Source organism: Callospermophilus lateralis, chromosome X (genome assembly GCF_048772815.1).
Source record: "Callospermophilus lateralis isolate mCalLat2 chromosome X, mCalLat2.hap1, whole genome shotgun sequence".
Taxonomy (NCBI): Eukaryota; Metazoa; Chordata; class Mammalia; order Rodentia; family Sciuridae; genus Callospermophilus; species Callospermophilus lateralis.
In genome coordinates this window covers 109203051-109218626 of record NC_135325.1, presented here as the reverse complement: position 1 = coordinate 109218626, position 15576 = coordinate 109203051, and the positions used below count along the sequence as shown (strand labels likewise).

The 15576-nt window shown below is 38.6% G+C and overlaps 1 protein-coding gene across 2 annotated transcripts; it reads right to left on the bottom strand.

The window, feature by feature from the left end:
- Positions 1-1310: 1310 nt before the first annotated feature.
- Ccdc160 (coiled-coil domain containing 160) lies at positions 1311-13095 on the bottom strand. 2 transcript variants are annotated; one of them, XM_077107316.1, is made up of 3 exons: positions 12995-13095; positions 11843-11897; positions 1311-2654 (listed from the first exon to the last, which is right to left on the bottom strand). In XM_077107316.1, exon 3 carries the CDS (start codon positions 2628-2630, stop codon positions 1656-1658), a length of 975 nt encoding a protein of 324 aa, XP_076963431.1. In that variant the 5' UTR covers positions 2631-2654; positions 11843-11897; positions 12995-13095; the 3' UTR covers positions 1311-1655. The 2 variants fall into 2 exon arrangements, with proteins under 2 accessions (XP_076963431.1, XP_076963430.1); XM_077107315.1 differs by lacking the exon at positions 12995-13095 and adding an exon at positions 12751-12855.
- Positions 13096-15576: the final 2481 nt, after the last annotated feature.

Sequence of the window (15576 nt, the reverse complement as noted above, 5' to 3'; positions counted from 1 at the left end):
GTGTGGTGGCACATGACTGTAATCTCAGTGGCTCAGAAGGCTGAGGCAGGAGGATCACAAGTTCAAAGCCAGTCTCAGCAACAGTGAGGCACTAAGCAACTTGGTGAAACCCTGTCTCTAAATAAAATACAAAATAGGGCTGGGGTGTGGCTCAGTGGTCAAGTGCCCCTGAGTTCAATCCAGGGTACCAAAAAATGAATTGAATGTACCAGATATGGTGGGAATTTTACTTTGTCACAGCTATGGTTACACTTGCAAATAAAATCATTGAGGTGAAATCACGGAACATTAAAACTGAACAGAAACTTTAAGAGAGACAGAATGTGTCTCAATGTGTTGTCCAGCCTAGCCACAAACTCCTGAGCTCAGGGATCCTCCTGTATCAGCCTCCTGAGTAGCTGGGACTACAGATCTATGCTAACATGTGCAGCTCTGAAAAAAAAATCATGATGAAAGATCTCAACTCCCTCATTTTACAAATGAGAACTTTATGGCCTAGGAGGTTAATTAGTTGATGGGAGAACAAGCACTAGAATCAATGTGTCTTAGCTCCCAGTTTGGGGATTTTCCCTTTTGGAAAGATAGCCAAACTCTACAATTGTATCCCACCCTCATAATCTGTGATTACATTTGGTTCATTTGACTAAAAATACCATGCCAATGGAGCTCCAAGTATAAGAAATCTTGATGATTGATACAAACAAATGTAAAGAATCAGCTGACCATCATTTCCACCAAAGGGCAGAGGCAGTATATTTGTAGTTTTCATAAGTATAAAACAAAATGTCATTGCCTGGGCCCCTTGCAGGGCTGGATGACTATATAAATCAAGCTAGCTCATTGAAAACTTATCTAGATGACATCCAACATCTTTCACTGTAGTCTGGGTCTGGTGATAGAAGCTGAGCAAGGACATTTTCTCCTGGTGGAATTTCGGAAGAACTGTGTAAACAACGCCCCTTGCTGGTCAACATGAGATAATGCAAGAGCCACTAGCTGAAAAAGCAGGGCTCTAGCAAAGGTCACAGCAATGTCTCTCAGTCGTCTTCTAGTCTATGGGAACCATGTCCAGGTCAAAGGAGAAAGCATGGAAAACAGCAGGAGGGAGAAAAAATCTGCATTTTTTCCTGAGATGTTTACATGTGCCTAATTAAGGTTAGACCCCAAAGAAAGCAGATACATTTTTGATATCCCATTGAGTTTGAACAGGCAACTAAGAGACTCACAGACATATGTTATGCTTATACACATAAACAATATTTTTATTGTTAACATCAATGAACACAGATGGGAGAATATCCATGTGCCAAGGACATATTGCTCACAGGATCAAAAAATGACTGTTGATTTGTATTCATAATTGATCTGGTGAATCACTATGTGTTTTTGACTCAAATATAGATATATATGTATATATATTTATGGATATACAAAAGAAATTTCTCAGGCTTCATTTCCATTTGTATTCTCGAAATCACTTCATTAGAAAGAGAAAGCAGAAACTTTGAAATGAACATTTATGTTTTACAGATATTTTGATGCAGCAAAAGTGAAAATTACATCCCATTACATACATTTTAAGTAGTATACAAAGATAGCATAATAATCATTGATTTGGCTCAATAACTTGCTTAATGAAAGGCTTTTTTTTATCTTTAAAAAAAATCTCCAGTAAAGTGGTTAAGGGTGTCTGGTGACCTTATCACGGTAGCAAAGTGTTTTCTAAGCAATTCCAGGGCTTTGTTATTTCTTGCTTGCAGGGTCTTCTCAGCTCTCAGTTCATTCTTGATGGCATCCAGCTCTCCGCGGATCTTGTCCATTTCTAATTCATAATACAATTTCATTTCTTCTTTTAGGAGAGCATTTCCTATTTCAGTTTGACGCTTTAATTTCCTAACAGCTTCTTTTAAATTTCTGTTCTCTAGGTTCAAGTTGTGGATAACTTCTTTGGCTTGCTGGAGCTCCTCAGTTAAGTTTTTTACATCTGTTGCTTTTTCGGATAGGTCATTTTTTAAAGCTTGAAGTTCCCTGTCATTCTTCAAAGTATCTGTCCCTGTCTCTTGAAAATTTAGGGATTTCACAGAAACTTCTTTCTTGGAGTTCAAAAGTTCTTTTTCAGCATTTTCAAATTCCTCTTCTATTTTTCTGCATTTCATATTAAGTTCTTCTAGCTCTTCATTTAAAAGGTTCAGACGAAGTTTTGGAGACATTCCTTCAGTTACTTTCTTCCTTGGGGCTTGTCGTGGTATGATTGGTAAATCTTCTTTACTCCAGGCACAGGAGTCTTCTATTCTGTTTAAGCTTTCTTCCGATGCAACATCCAAATTAAATGATTCACTGGAGACAGACTTTATGTCTGGCTCATTCTTTGACATGTTTATCCTTCTCTCTCTTAAATTTGGTTCTTGTTCTCTTTCATTTAGTTGAGAAACATATTCTTTCCTCTTATATTTATTTTCTTCCTGAAACTTTCTACTGGACAGATTATAATTTCCTTCCATTCTCTTGGTGTTATCTACAACTATTGGTTCACAAGAAGATTCAGTGTTAGAAGCCTCTTCTAGAACATCCTGTGCGCTAAAATGATGAGTAAACATATTCTCCTTCCAGTGTTTTCTTCTAACATCCATTTCTTTAGGCACCTTTTCCAATTCCTGAAAAACAGAATTTAAAATCAAGGCACATTACTTACACTGCTGTAGAAAGAAATAAGTAAGGATGCTGATTCACAGGCAAAGGAACTTAACCATTTGAGAGCTGGCCCTCTCTCTCAGAGTGACTATGACCTCAGTTTTCTCAATCACCAATAAAAATGGCCGAACAAGCTAAGTTCTACAGACTCTTTTTTAAGATTTTGGTATTTTTGCTTACAGTTACATATCAGTTTTACTTTTTCTCTTTTTAAATTTAAAACCAACAGTAATAAAGTTTCCAATATTTTAACAAAAACAAAATAATACAAAAATCAATCAAGAATGTATTTTAAAATTAATGGAACACAAATACATTTTACAATTGATTATTAAAATCTTTTCCCATGGTTTCAGCTTGCAAGGGTTATTTCTACAGTATGAAACACTATGCAAACTGATGACAGATTTTATTATACACCCAACCATCTAATCAGCAGGGTTTTTTTCTATAACAGCATTATATTTTATGTGAAAGCTCTTTTAGAGACCTTCTGGTTATATCATAAATCCATATTACTCAGCTACACCTATTTATTTAAAGAGAAATTTATAATAGTTTGGAATAATTTGAGCTCATTTAGGGCAAAATTATTTCTCTAACCCCTATGACACTATACATTCAAACGCTAATTTGAATTTACCAATAATGGCACCATGATACTTCACTTTTGTCCTTCTTTGTGGTCACTTGAAAAAATATAAAATTTTAAGAGTGAAGAAATTAAATCTCAAAATATATACTATATCTTAATTTTTATTTTGGTAAAAGAACAGACTCTGGGAAGAAGTTTATCTGTATTTCCCAGGATACATTAATGCAACTAAAAACTGCTAATTCCATACTTTTGTTTTCTGTGTAATGCTACTTACATTTTGTTCACTTTATTACCATTGTTTCTGGTCTAGATTTAACTTTACCTTGCTTCTGTAAAATAGTTTGAGAAAAATTTTCTAATATTCATAGCATTTCTTCATCTCAGTATCCCCGTAGTTAACTGCCTGTAACAGATTCACTCTTTCATACTATACTATCTGAAAATTAGAGCCTCTATAGACCCTTTTAACTTTAAATTTTTTCTACCATATGAAATATAACCAGTGAATTGATACATCTAGCTACTTATTGTAAATGAAGTGATTCTATGAAGAAGCAACTGTACACATAAAAAGACTGCCTTCAAATAATAAGTGATGTGAAATTAATAGGCTAATATAGTTAGCACCCATGCTTTCAATATATCTGATTTTCTCAAGTACTTTTGGATGGGACTACTGTTTACTCATTTCTTAAGGTGACTAAAACATCAGGTTTTAATGCAATGTGAGCTACTTTGGGTATAGTATACCATGCAGACTTCCTTAAGATTAACTCTGCCAAATGCCCTTCTGTCTTGATCTATAAATTCCTGCTATTCCAGTCTTGGGCTTTGCTTTCAGGCAACATTGCCAAGTGTACAGAATTCTATCTGTTTTGACAGCAATTTCATGATGAGAACCTAATGTCAACATTTGAAAATATTAATGCCATCACATGTATTTTCTCAAGATATTAACTCTGAGTATAGTTTTTAGGTGAAAGCTTAGCATATTAAGTGACAACCAACATCCTTATAAAAATTAACAGATAATTATTTTGTTTGAGTAGGAGTCTTTCCTACTCAAATGAAATCTTTAAGGTACAGTTTTCCTAATACACTGAAATATTTGATCAGTAACTACCTCAGAGGGAAGAGAGAAAGAAGGACCCAAGCATCTCAATCCACCAAATGGATAACTGCAGCTACCCAAAAAGAGTAAGGAGAATGAGGGAGTCACTTTGTTCATTTTATATACTGACCAGCCCCCACCACACACACACACACACACACACACACACACACACACACACACATACACACATATATATAAAATCACCACTGAGAAAAATCCAAGTATGCCTGCATCTTTTTTAAAAAATATTTCTGGGCTGGGGATGTGGCTCAAGTGGTAGTGCGCACGCCTGGCATGCGTGCGGCCCGGGTTTGATTCTCAGCACCACGTACAAAGATGTTGTGTCCGCTGATGACTAAAAAAAAAATAAATATTAAAAAAAATTCTCTCTCTCTCTCTCTCTCTCCTCTCTCACTCTCTCTTTAAAAAAAATTCTTTAGTTGTAGATGGACATGATATCTTTATTTAATTAATTTATTTTTATGTGGTGCTGAGGATTGAACCCAGTGCCTTATATATGTGAGGTAAGTGCTCAACCACTGAGCCACAACCCCAGCCCCTGCCTACATCTCTTTTATTCATGCATGCAAATGTCATTTTATTTTCTTCTGGTAATGAAAAATGGCAAATGTATTTATTTTTAAATTAATATTGTCTTTCGTTATTTGTAGCAATTTTGGAAAACATAGAAAAGCACATGGGTGTGTACATCCACGGGCCCACACACATGGAATCATCCCATGTTCCTGAGTAAATGATTTTTTGGTGTATTATCTCTCATCTATTCTTTTTTAGCCCAGAAGTTTAAATAACAGTTTTTCCCTACTATTGGCAATGAATGAATAAACTTGATACATATGGATATCGAATATGCCCCCTCTCTTCCACCCTCACACACAAACAAAGAGAATGAAGGGACTCACTATCCCAAGGGTGCATCTGTACTTGGCTTTCAGGAAAAGGAAAGATAAAAATATTCTTAAAATAAACTCTTTAGAGATGAAAAATTCAGTGAGGATATTAAAATTATTATGAAAAAGGCATAAACCAAGCTCTATTAAAGTTTAGTCAATAGAACTGAGGTTGTAGCTCAGCGGTAGAGCAATTGCCTAATATGTGTGAGGCCTAGGTTTCATCCCCAGCACCACACACACACACACACACACACACACAAAGTTCAGTCAATCAGGACTGGGGATGTAGCTCAGTGGGAGAACTCTTGCCTTCATATGTGAGGCCTTGGGTTCCATCCCTAGCAACACACACACACACACACACACACACACACACATTTATTCAACCAGACTATAGTGATTAACTCAGACGTGAAACTTGTGGTTTATATTTGCCATTGGAACATCATCTCCTTTTTCTTGAAATAGTCCTTTCTGACTTTTATTATTCTACCAGTCACAATCCAGAAGCATGTTTGATCCATTTTTTTTTCTGGTACCAGGGATTGATCCCAGGGGCACTTAACCACTGAGCCACATCCCCAGCCCTTTTTCATATTTTATTAGAGACAGGGTCTCTCTGAGTTGCCTAGGGCCTCGCTAATTTGCTGAGGCTGAGTGTGAACTCTTGATCCCTCTGTCTCAGCTTCCTGAGTCCCTGGGATTCCAGGCATGAGCCACCATGCCTGGTTCTATCTGTTCTTAAAGGAGAAGATTATCATTAATTCTGGCTTCCATCCTTTATAGAAGAAGTAAGAATACAGATTATTAACAGCAATCATGAAGGAAAGGGACAGAGACAGGAGAAATGAGTACAATGCTACTTGCCAGGCACATTTTTTTAGCAGGCAAATTTTTACCACACAATTCTGTAAAAAAGCAAAAATAGTGCTAATCCAGTAACAAAAGCAGAGAGATTCTTATTCCTCTTACTTAATTCTGGATGAAAGACATTGGTAGGATTGATCAGGAAGCAAGTGAGCACAGGGCTAAGTCGAGTAAGACCACTTACTTTATACCTGGAGATAGCAGTAATAAAACACCTGAGATAGACATCTGGGTATAGATAGAAGTTAACATGGAAAACTCTCTTCATTAATAATTTGGCTCCTTGAAAAAGTGGCATCTCTGTTCACCCTTTCCACAAATCTCTGGAGACACACACATACACACCCTTTTTGATTTTTACTAGCTTCCTCCTTGAGCCTTATAGAATTTCCAGGGTGTCTGAAAGGAAATGCCTTCCAATGAATCCTATACATCCAGGGATTTTCAAAGGACTGGGGAGAGTCATTTTGTAACAGAGTCTCAGAGAAATTAAATGACTAGACCAAGGTCACACGGACTCTGGTGGTAAATCTGAAGTCCTGTCTCCAGCTCAGTGCTTATTTTAAGTTCCTCTTTACTCATCTGTTAGGTTTCATTCCACAAAATGAAAGAAAACAACCCACTACTTTTAGAGCTTAGGTATCTTTTTAAAAGCCACAAAAGGAAAGACAGAAAAGGAAGGGGGGGAGGGTAAGGAGAACTGCGTGTTTCATATCAAAGAATAGAAAGAGAAAGGTTTGAAAAGCCTTTTGGAATTTCTCTCCTATGGTTTACACAGGATAAGGTCAAGGGGTCTCTAAGCTGCTCTTCCCTCAACTGCTTTCTTTCACTGGCAAGATACCCTTTAAGGACTTGTTCACAAATTTAGTCAAGAGTATCACAAAGTCCAGAGTGGGGTAAAAGCTGCCAGTCACATTCATGTTCTCCCTTTGTCTCTCTCTCTCTCTTAGTTCTGGGGATTGAACCCAGGAACATTATACCTCTGAGCTACATCCCTAGCCCTTTATTTTTTATTTTATTTTGAGACAGGGTCTTGCTAAGTTATCCAGGTAGCCTCAAACTTGTGATCCTCCTGCCTCAGCCTCCAGAGTAACTGGAATTCCAGGCATGCACCACAAAGCCTGGCCTCATTTCTCTTCACCAACTGCACTGTTTTATTTTTTACGCAGAACAAGTATGCAGTTAATACTCTCTGTCAAGGACAAGGAATATGCTTTGGAATAATGACTTTCTTCTACCCTGGGCTGGCAGCCATATTTTTCTTCAATAAACTTGACTAGGTAATTTGTTGCAGCTGAAGTCAAACCAAACCAGAAGCCATTATTGAAACTGTAGCCAGGCCTGGTGGTGCACACTTGTAATCCCAGCAGCTCAGAAGGCTGAGGCAGGATGATCAGGAGTTCAAAGCCAGTCCCAGAAATTTATCAAGGCCCTAAGAAACTCAGCAAGACTCTAAGAAACTCAGCAAGACCCTGTCTCTAAGTAAAATATAAAAACGGGGCTGAGGGGCTGGGGTTGTGGGTCAGTGGTAGAATGCCTACCTCAAACATTTGAGGCATTGGGTTTGATCGTCAGCACCACATAAATATATATATATATATATATATATTTTTTTTTTTTTTAAAGCGGGGGTGGGGATGTGGCTCAGTGGTTAAGCATCCCCTGGGTTCAATCCCTAGTACAAAAAAAAAAAAAAAAAGTAAGTATAAATACCTTTTTAGCTAGGCAGTTGTGAACATTTGATATTGTGTCTACATTGAGGCCCAAAGAAAGGAATGGTATGGAAACGAGGCCCAAGAGAAAAAAAAAATTGAAGAAACAAAATAGAACAGAGAGAGAAAAACTACATAAAATCAGGGCTAGGGTTGTGGCTCAGGGGTAGAGCTCTTGCCTAGTATGTGTGAGGCACTGGGTTTGAGTCTCAGCACTATATATAAATAAATAAATAAAATAAAGGTCCATCAATGACTAAAAGAAATTTAAAAATACATATAAAATCACATGACAAAAATAAATGAGTGGTCTTCTAAGAAAGTAATCCCCCTAAAGTCCTTGGGACTGCACAATTAAGGTAAGGCATGGGTGTCTATAATATAACTACAATTATTCATTTGTGTCTGACATGAATTATTAATAAACTTCTGATGGTTCCTATTAGCATGTCACTGAAAACAACATCATTTATTTTCTGGTGACCTTTTTTTTTTTTTTTTTTTTTTTGGATTAAACCCAGGGAACCTAACCACTGAGCTACATCCCCAGCCTTTTTTGTATTTTATTTAGAGACAGGTCTCAGTGAGTTGCTTAAAGCCTTACTAAGTTGCTGAGGCTGGCTTTGAACCTTCAATCCTCCTGCCTCAGCCTCTCAAGCCACTGGGATTATAGGCATATGCCGCCATGCCTGGCTCTCTGGTGACCTTTTTTTTATTATTGATTTTATTTTTTAAATACAAGACAGTGGAATGCATTACAATTCTTATATAGAGCACAATTTTTCATATCTTTTGTATATAAAGTATGTTCACACCAATTCATATCTTTATACATGTACTTTGTTTTTTTGTATTAAAATTTTTATTACACATATATAACACAATTTTTCATATCTCTGTTTGTATATAAAGTAGGTTGACACCCAATTCAAGCCTTTATACATGTACTTTGGATAATGATGTCCATTACATTCCACCATCCTTGCTAATCCCCTGGTGACCTTTTTATGCAGTGGCAAAAAGTTAGGACATTTTTGTGGAGTAGGGGATCTCTTGTTACATGAAGGTGGTTTATATTTATCTAAGAATTTGATTCTGCCAGGTACAGTGGCACACACTTGAAATCCCAGTGGTTCAGGAGGTTGAGGCAGGAGGATCGTGAGTTTAAAACTAGCCTCACCAACTTAGTGAGTCCCTAAGTAACTTAGCAACTGTCTCTTGCTAAGATCTTGTCTCCAGATAAAATATTAAAAAGGGCTGGGGATGTTGCTTAGTAGTTAACAACAATTTAACACCATGGTTAAATCCATGGTATCAAAACAAACAAACAAAAAAGAATTTGATTACTGGGGAGACTGAGGTAGGAGAATCACTTGCACCTAGGAGTTCAGCAAAAAAAATTTGGGAACCACTGAAAAAAATTAATTTATAATGTAATGTGATGTAACATAATATAAATGTTGATAACTAAGCAGAGTGATAATTTATTATGAATCTTTAGGTATATCATTCCATAAAGATCTTAGGTGAACACATATCTATCCTCAGTCAAATAGCTCTAGAAGATAATACACTACTGTTTATTGTAAAAGAAGAAATTCAAAAACCCATCTCACTTTCATTTTCAAAGCGGGGTCCAGGAGAGTATGTTCATATCAAGATGGGTATGAAATTTAAGTATTTGTTTTCTAAAATATTTATATTTTAAATCACATGCTTTAGAAAATTTTGCCGACATAAGTCAAAGATGTTTTCTCTGTTGCTTTATCCTACTTACCTTCGAATTTTGTTTCAAATTTTCAGGACTTTTTGTATAAATCTAGATCTGCCTGAAAAAAGGGATTGTTCTTCCAGGGAGAGGTAGGCAGGGACTGGGAAACAGCTCTGGAAGAACACAAAAGGCTTTTTTTTTCACCTCATAGGGGTCCTTCCTCTTAAATTTTGTAAACTGGGAATAATAGTTGGAAAAGGTCATCTTCAATCCATGTTGAGCAACCTTCTGTCACTCTCCTCAGCCATTCAGCTGCCCTCAACTTAAGGTCTGGCTTTCGTCCCTGCCCAGGGGCAATAAGGTAAAGACAAAGGGCTCCTCTCAGCCCAAGAAACTTTCTTCCTTTATTCTCAGATGGTTTCAGTTCTCTCCACCCTCAGAAAAACTGCTCAGCCAAAATAGGAAAAAAAAAAAAACTGTGCTACAAATGCAGTCACCAGCCTTGTTCCTTTGCTCAGTTGTTCAGTTTTTTTCCTAATTTAAAACAGTGGTTCTCAACCTTTTTTTTCTCTGCTTCTACTGTTTCCAGGTACAGAACAGTGTCATTATTACCCTCTATCCTCAGAAGATTCTGATCTGGCCCCTCTAGGGGAACTTCTCCCTTCTTCACCCTATTCTGCTCACTTGAAAAAAAAAAAAAAAACATTAAATACCAAAATGAACACCCAAATTACTTTGTATGAAATAATTTTTTTCTTGGGCAGAATTGTGGGGACAAGGAAAAGGAAATACTTGAGAAAGGATAGAGAATGGATTATGGTGGACAAAAAGACAGAAGAGATTAGGTATCTTGGCTTTCACATTTTGAAACTAGTGAAGATCTACCTTCTGGAAGCCTCGGATTCTTCAGATGTAAAATAGGGACAATATGCTTATTTCACAGGTGAATAAGATAAATGAATAAAAATAAAAATACAAAGAATTTTGTGGGTTGCTTTTTTTCTCTTGGTACCTAGGATTGAACCCAGGGGTGCTATTCACTGAGCCATATCCCCAGCCTTTTAAAAATATTTTATTTAGAGACAGGGTTGAGCTGAATTTCTTAGGCTCTAGCTAAATTGCTGCTCTGAACTCCTGCCTCAGCCTCCCCATGCATTGGGATTATAGGCATGTATCATTGCACCTGGCTTGAAAATAGAAAGAATTTTAAAAATGTACTGTAAACAATGGGTTTTGTTTCTTTTAGCTTTTTCTTACCCTCCCTTCTATACAAACCAGTCATTTAAGCAAATTAACATATCTCCAAAGATTTGTGTTCCATAGTGGCCAAGCCTGAGGCTACCAAATCTCAGAAAAAAAGTTTGAAAAAATGTAGGTACTTGGTTGGAGTGTAGCTCAGTGGTAGAGCACACGAATAGCAAATTACAAGGCCCTGGGTTCAATGCCCACCAACACACAGAAAATGTACTTAAAATTAAGTAAATAGTGGGACCTAAAGTCCAATTTTAAATTAATTTAATTTTCATCCCCATGGAAGAATTAGCCCTAACTCCTGTTAGTTGTTGACATCTTCAAATTTCTGAAGCTAAATTGATTCTGTCTAAGCAGAAAAGTGGTAGTTTTCCCTATAACCGAAGACATTCACATTCTCCATCAATTGCTTTCCCCAAGAACTTTCCAATCCCCCCACTCTTTTTTTTTTTTTTTGGAGCCACAGATAATTTCTTTAAAATATTACAATTGGAATATTAATTTGAGGATTGTTGGCAAGAATTATTTTGCACTCTGAGTTTTTCCTGTGTTTTTAAAGCATTTCCTACAGACTTTTATTATACATACCCATACAGGATCACCTAACATCTTATCCATTTTGTGTCCCTGTAGTTACCCTCAATAAATATCTGTTGAAGAAATGCTCATTAATATTCTTCCTGAAAATTCTACAATGCTTTGATTTTAATTGAGTTTTTTTTAAGTGCTTACAATTTCTCCTCTAGCTTATGACATTTGGGGGTGACTTTAGAGGGAAAGAACTTTAATTTTTCCCTTGAAGTTTATTTGGCTTTGCTAAAGTCTTTGGGGCATTTTTTTTCTTTTGTATTTTTATGAGGCCTTCTTGAAAGTGTACTGACAATGCAGATTGATGATGTGGTTAAAAGGTTGAAGTTTTATGTTGGGTAAGAGTCTGTGCTTCCAAACACATACCAACATATCAGTCAACACAATTGTACTTACCCTATCTGAGGTCCAAGGTCTGTTACTGGATTTCCTCCTTGTCCTCCAGTTTGTACTGGAAAATAAATTCCACTCTCGTCAGCATCATCAGAAAATATAATTAATCAGAATGCCCAAATCCATGTTTATATATGAGATATATATTAAAGTAACCAGTGATCCACTAAAAATGTCATTTGGCCTATCTGCAATGTGATGCCACACACTTAGAGGTAATTTCTCCTTTTAAGTTGCCCACCCATTTCCCCAACAATTATGTTACTAAATCTTCCTTCCCCAAGCAACACAAATTTGAAATGGGACAAGATCATGGTGATATTTTATTCAACACAGTACCTCCTCAACTTCAGCATGTATTGAACAAATGAGCCACCAGTGGTGGAAACAGCAGTGGCATGCTTGTTATTAATGAGCATGCCACCAGCTACCCTTAGCAAAGGGCTGGAGCCTAGGCCTTGCCTGCCTCCCTCAGTGCAGTTAATTTGCAAACGTTAAAAAGGGAAGTGATCCTGATTTTTGCTTTAATCTTTCAGGGTCCTAAAATAAGGGTCAAGTGGTCACTTCCCAGGACAAATTGTCTTCTCTATTGTTTGTAGACATGGAGAGGGAAGCAAAGTATCATTGAAAACTGGGTCCAGTGAAAGGTTAGAACCCCCAATTATTTATTGTTAGTGTGAAATTATTCCTTCTGCAAGAAAAGATACAGAGTCACCTTAATTCCAAAGGTTGAGACTTTATTAGTATGGGAGTCACATTCTTGCTATAAAGCTGTATCTTTGTATGCATAGTTTGGGGGTTTTCTATGTGAATGGTTAACTGAAACTCCTGCCATCGTTGCTTTCAGCGGAGAGAATGTGGCTCAGATCGGGGTGCTAATGGAACCCCCCACTGCAGGTGGTACTTTTTACCTCCCCAGTCCCGACTCTGTCGCTGGTGGGCGGCCCGAAACGGTTGACCCCACTCCTTTTTCCACATTCCCACTCCCACGCCCCGTTCCTTTTCCTTCCGAACGCTCTCCAGCTCTGGCTGGGGCTCTAAAGAGAGAGAAAAAAAACCTACAGCGGGGTCTTCCTTGGCTCCCCGCCCTCTTGCACCCCGAGCCAGAGAAAAAGAGGGGCGAACCCGGGCGGGCTTTCCCGTCCGCAGACATACCTGGAACCGTGGGTGCGGTCTGGGGAGTCCTGTCCCCTCTTTCCCGAAGCCGGGCACCACCAGCAGGCGGCAGCCCCTCGTTCGGTGTTGGCCACCGCGACCCGGCCGGGCCGGCTCGGGGCAGAGTCTCCGCAGTGCAGCGCCAGCGCGGACCGCACTGTTGCCTGGCAACCAGCCGGCCTGATTTAAAGGGACCAGGGCACTGGGGACGCGCTCCACAGGCCAGTACTGCCTGTCCCGCAGTCAAAGCTCGGCCAGAGCACTGAGCATGTCTGGTGGGACCGGCACCGCGACGGCTTCTGCCTGGCAAGAAATAGTAACTCACCGGGAGAGGCAGCTGAGTCAGGATGGGAAGGGGCAAGAAACTACAAGGCAACCCCACCCACAAGTGGGGTTATTACGGAGGGTCTGGGTGACTCACAAAGCCACCTGGACGCTGACTGTAGCGGAGCAGAGAGGGAGTGGCATAGGGTTAATCCCTGGACTTGTTTGTAAGGTGACATTATGGAGGCTCATTATGAAGGTCAATTGGATTTGGTTCAGGATTCCTCACAATGTGGGAATTGCACTCTACCCCACCCCCATCTCCATGTAAACTCTTGCAGGTCAGTGCGCAGTGGCTTAGCCAGAATTTCTGCCTGGGGCCAAGGTCCTAAGGACATCATTTTCCCCTGACTGTGCCTTTCTGGGAGATTGGGCTTGTTTCTCAGTCCATGGTTCTCATCTATTACTCAAGAATGTCTGTAAACCACTCTTGAACCTACTTGAAATTTAAACCTGTTGGGGACAAATAACTACTGGAATGTAAAATTGTTACCATTTATCCACCTCCCGAATACTCTCTTTTTGCTTTAAAACTTGCTTTCAACTTCCAGGATTTCGTTGGGTGATGAGCCCACGTTTTTCATTGTATTCTAGATTTCAGTCATATTTTGTTGACTAAATAAATGATCTTCTCTAACTTTGATTAGCCTGGTTACTTAATATGGATTCTTTGGTCATGACGGTGAGCCTGGCCAAAGTCGTGGGGCTGGGGTATCTGAAATAGTAATAATAAGAGTGATTCTTGGGAAAGCTAGTATTTTTCTAGGAAGTGTGAGGATGAAAGGAAATATTGGCTCTGTGATCTCAAGTGAAAGGAGGTTTAAGCACATTTAGAAAGTGACAATCTAATTATCAAGATCTAACAAAGGAGTGACTTAGGAACAATACCAGGATGCATTTCAAAGTTTCAGAACTTCTTGGGAACCGGATCTAACAGGTGTTTGGGAGCTGGCAAGGGTTTCACTCAGGTGTCTGAGGCCAATTCTCAGTCTCCCTTTTCCTTCTTAGAGAACAAAAGTCAACAAAGGTTGGCGGGAGGAAAAGGTCTAATGTCAATGTGTGTTTTATTATGGAGCCCATCAGAATTAGTCTTGGGGATTCTGACAAGGCATCTTCCTCGATATTAAACCTTCAAATTGCCTTGTGTTTTCCACAATGTCTCAAAGGATTCCAATTGTTTTTGCTTATTAATATATTAAAGAAGATTTCCTAATTGCTCTGTGCCTCAGTTTCCTCATTTGAACAGTGTAAATAATTATATCTCGCTCATAAGACTTTTGTGAGGATTGGGAGAGTCAATATTTTGAAAATGCCAGGCGCAGTGGCGCATGCACGCAATCCCAGCAGCTCAGGAGGGTGAGGTAGGAGGATGGGGAGTTCAAAGCCAACCTCAGCAATTTAGTGAAACCCTAAGCAACTTAGTGAGACTCTGTCTCTAAATAGGGGATAGGGCTCAGCCGTTTACAGCCCCTGGGTTCAATCCCTAGTGAAAGAAAGACAGAAAGACAGAAAGAAAGAAAGAAAGTAAGGAAGGAAGGAAGGAAGGAAGGAAGGACGAAAGGAAGGAAGACCTTAAAACAGTGCTTGACACAGATTTAAACCTATGTAAATGTTTGCTACTACTATTATTATCTTGTTCTGTAAATTTATTACTATCCTAAAATATGAATAAAAACACATTAACAGTGATAATTCAGGGTATGCTCTGGAAAATGGAGTCTGAATTTTTTTTTAATTTGTGATTTGTACTTTTGTTCATTTAATGTTTTATGTGGTGCTGGGGATTGAACCCAGTGCCTCACACATGCTAGGCAAGTGTTCTACCACTGAGCCACAACCCCAGCACTGGAGTCTGAAATCTTGAGACCCAGAATTCCAAACCTTTATTTCTGGTAGGTTGAAGGTTGAAATCTTGAGACTCAGAATTCCAAACCTTTATTTTTGGTAGATTGAAGATTGGTAGCACTAAATACAAGGGGTCAAGGTAGTCCTCACCAAGCAGCTAAGACTGGAACAAAGTCACAGTGAATGATCTTGGTCTTGCTATAATCCTATTTTAAATATAATAGGTTACCCCTTCTCATTTTTCCATATAGGAGATTAAGACCCAGAGAAGTAATGTGATTTACTCTTCGTTCACACAGCAAACTAAGTTTGGTATTTCTTAAATACCAAGCACAGTGCTTTGCACATGGTAGACACTGAGGAGATATTTGTTGAATGGATGGATGGTTGAATGAATGAATGAATTGAGCTCA

Bases quoted from the DNA above. Each gene is read 5' to 3' on its own strand.
- Ccdc160 (XM_077107316.1), bottom strand. From the start codon at position 2,630: ATGGATGTTAGAAGAAAACACTGGAAGGAGAATATGTTTACTCATCAT.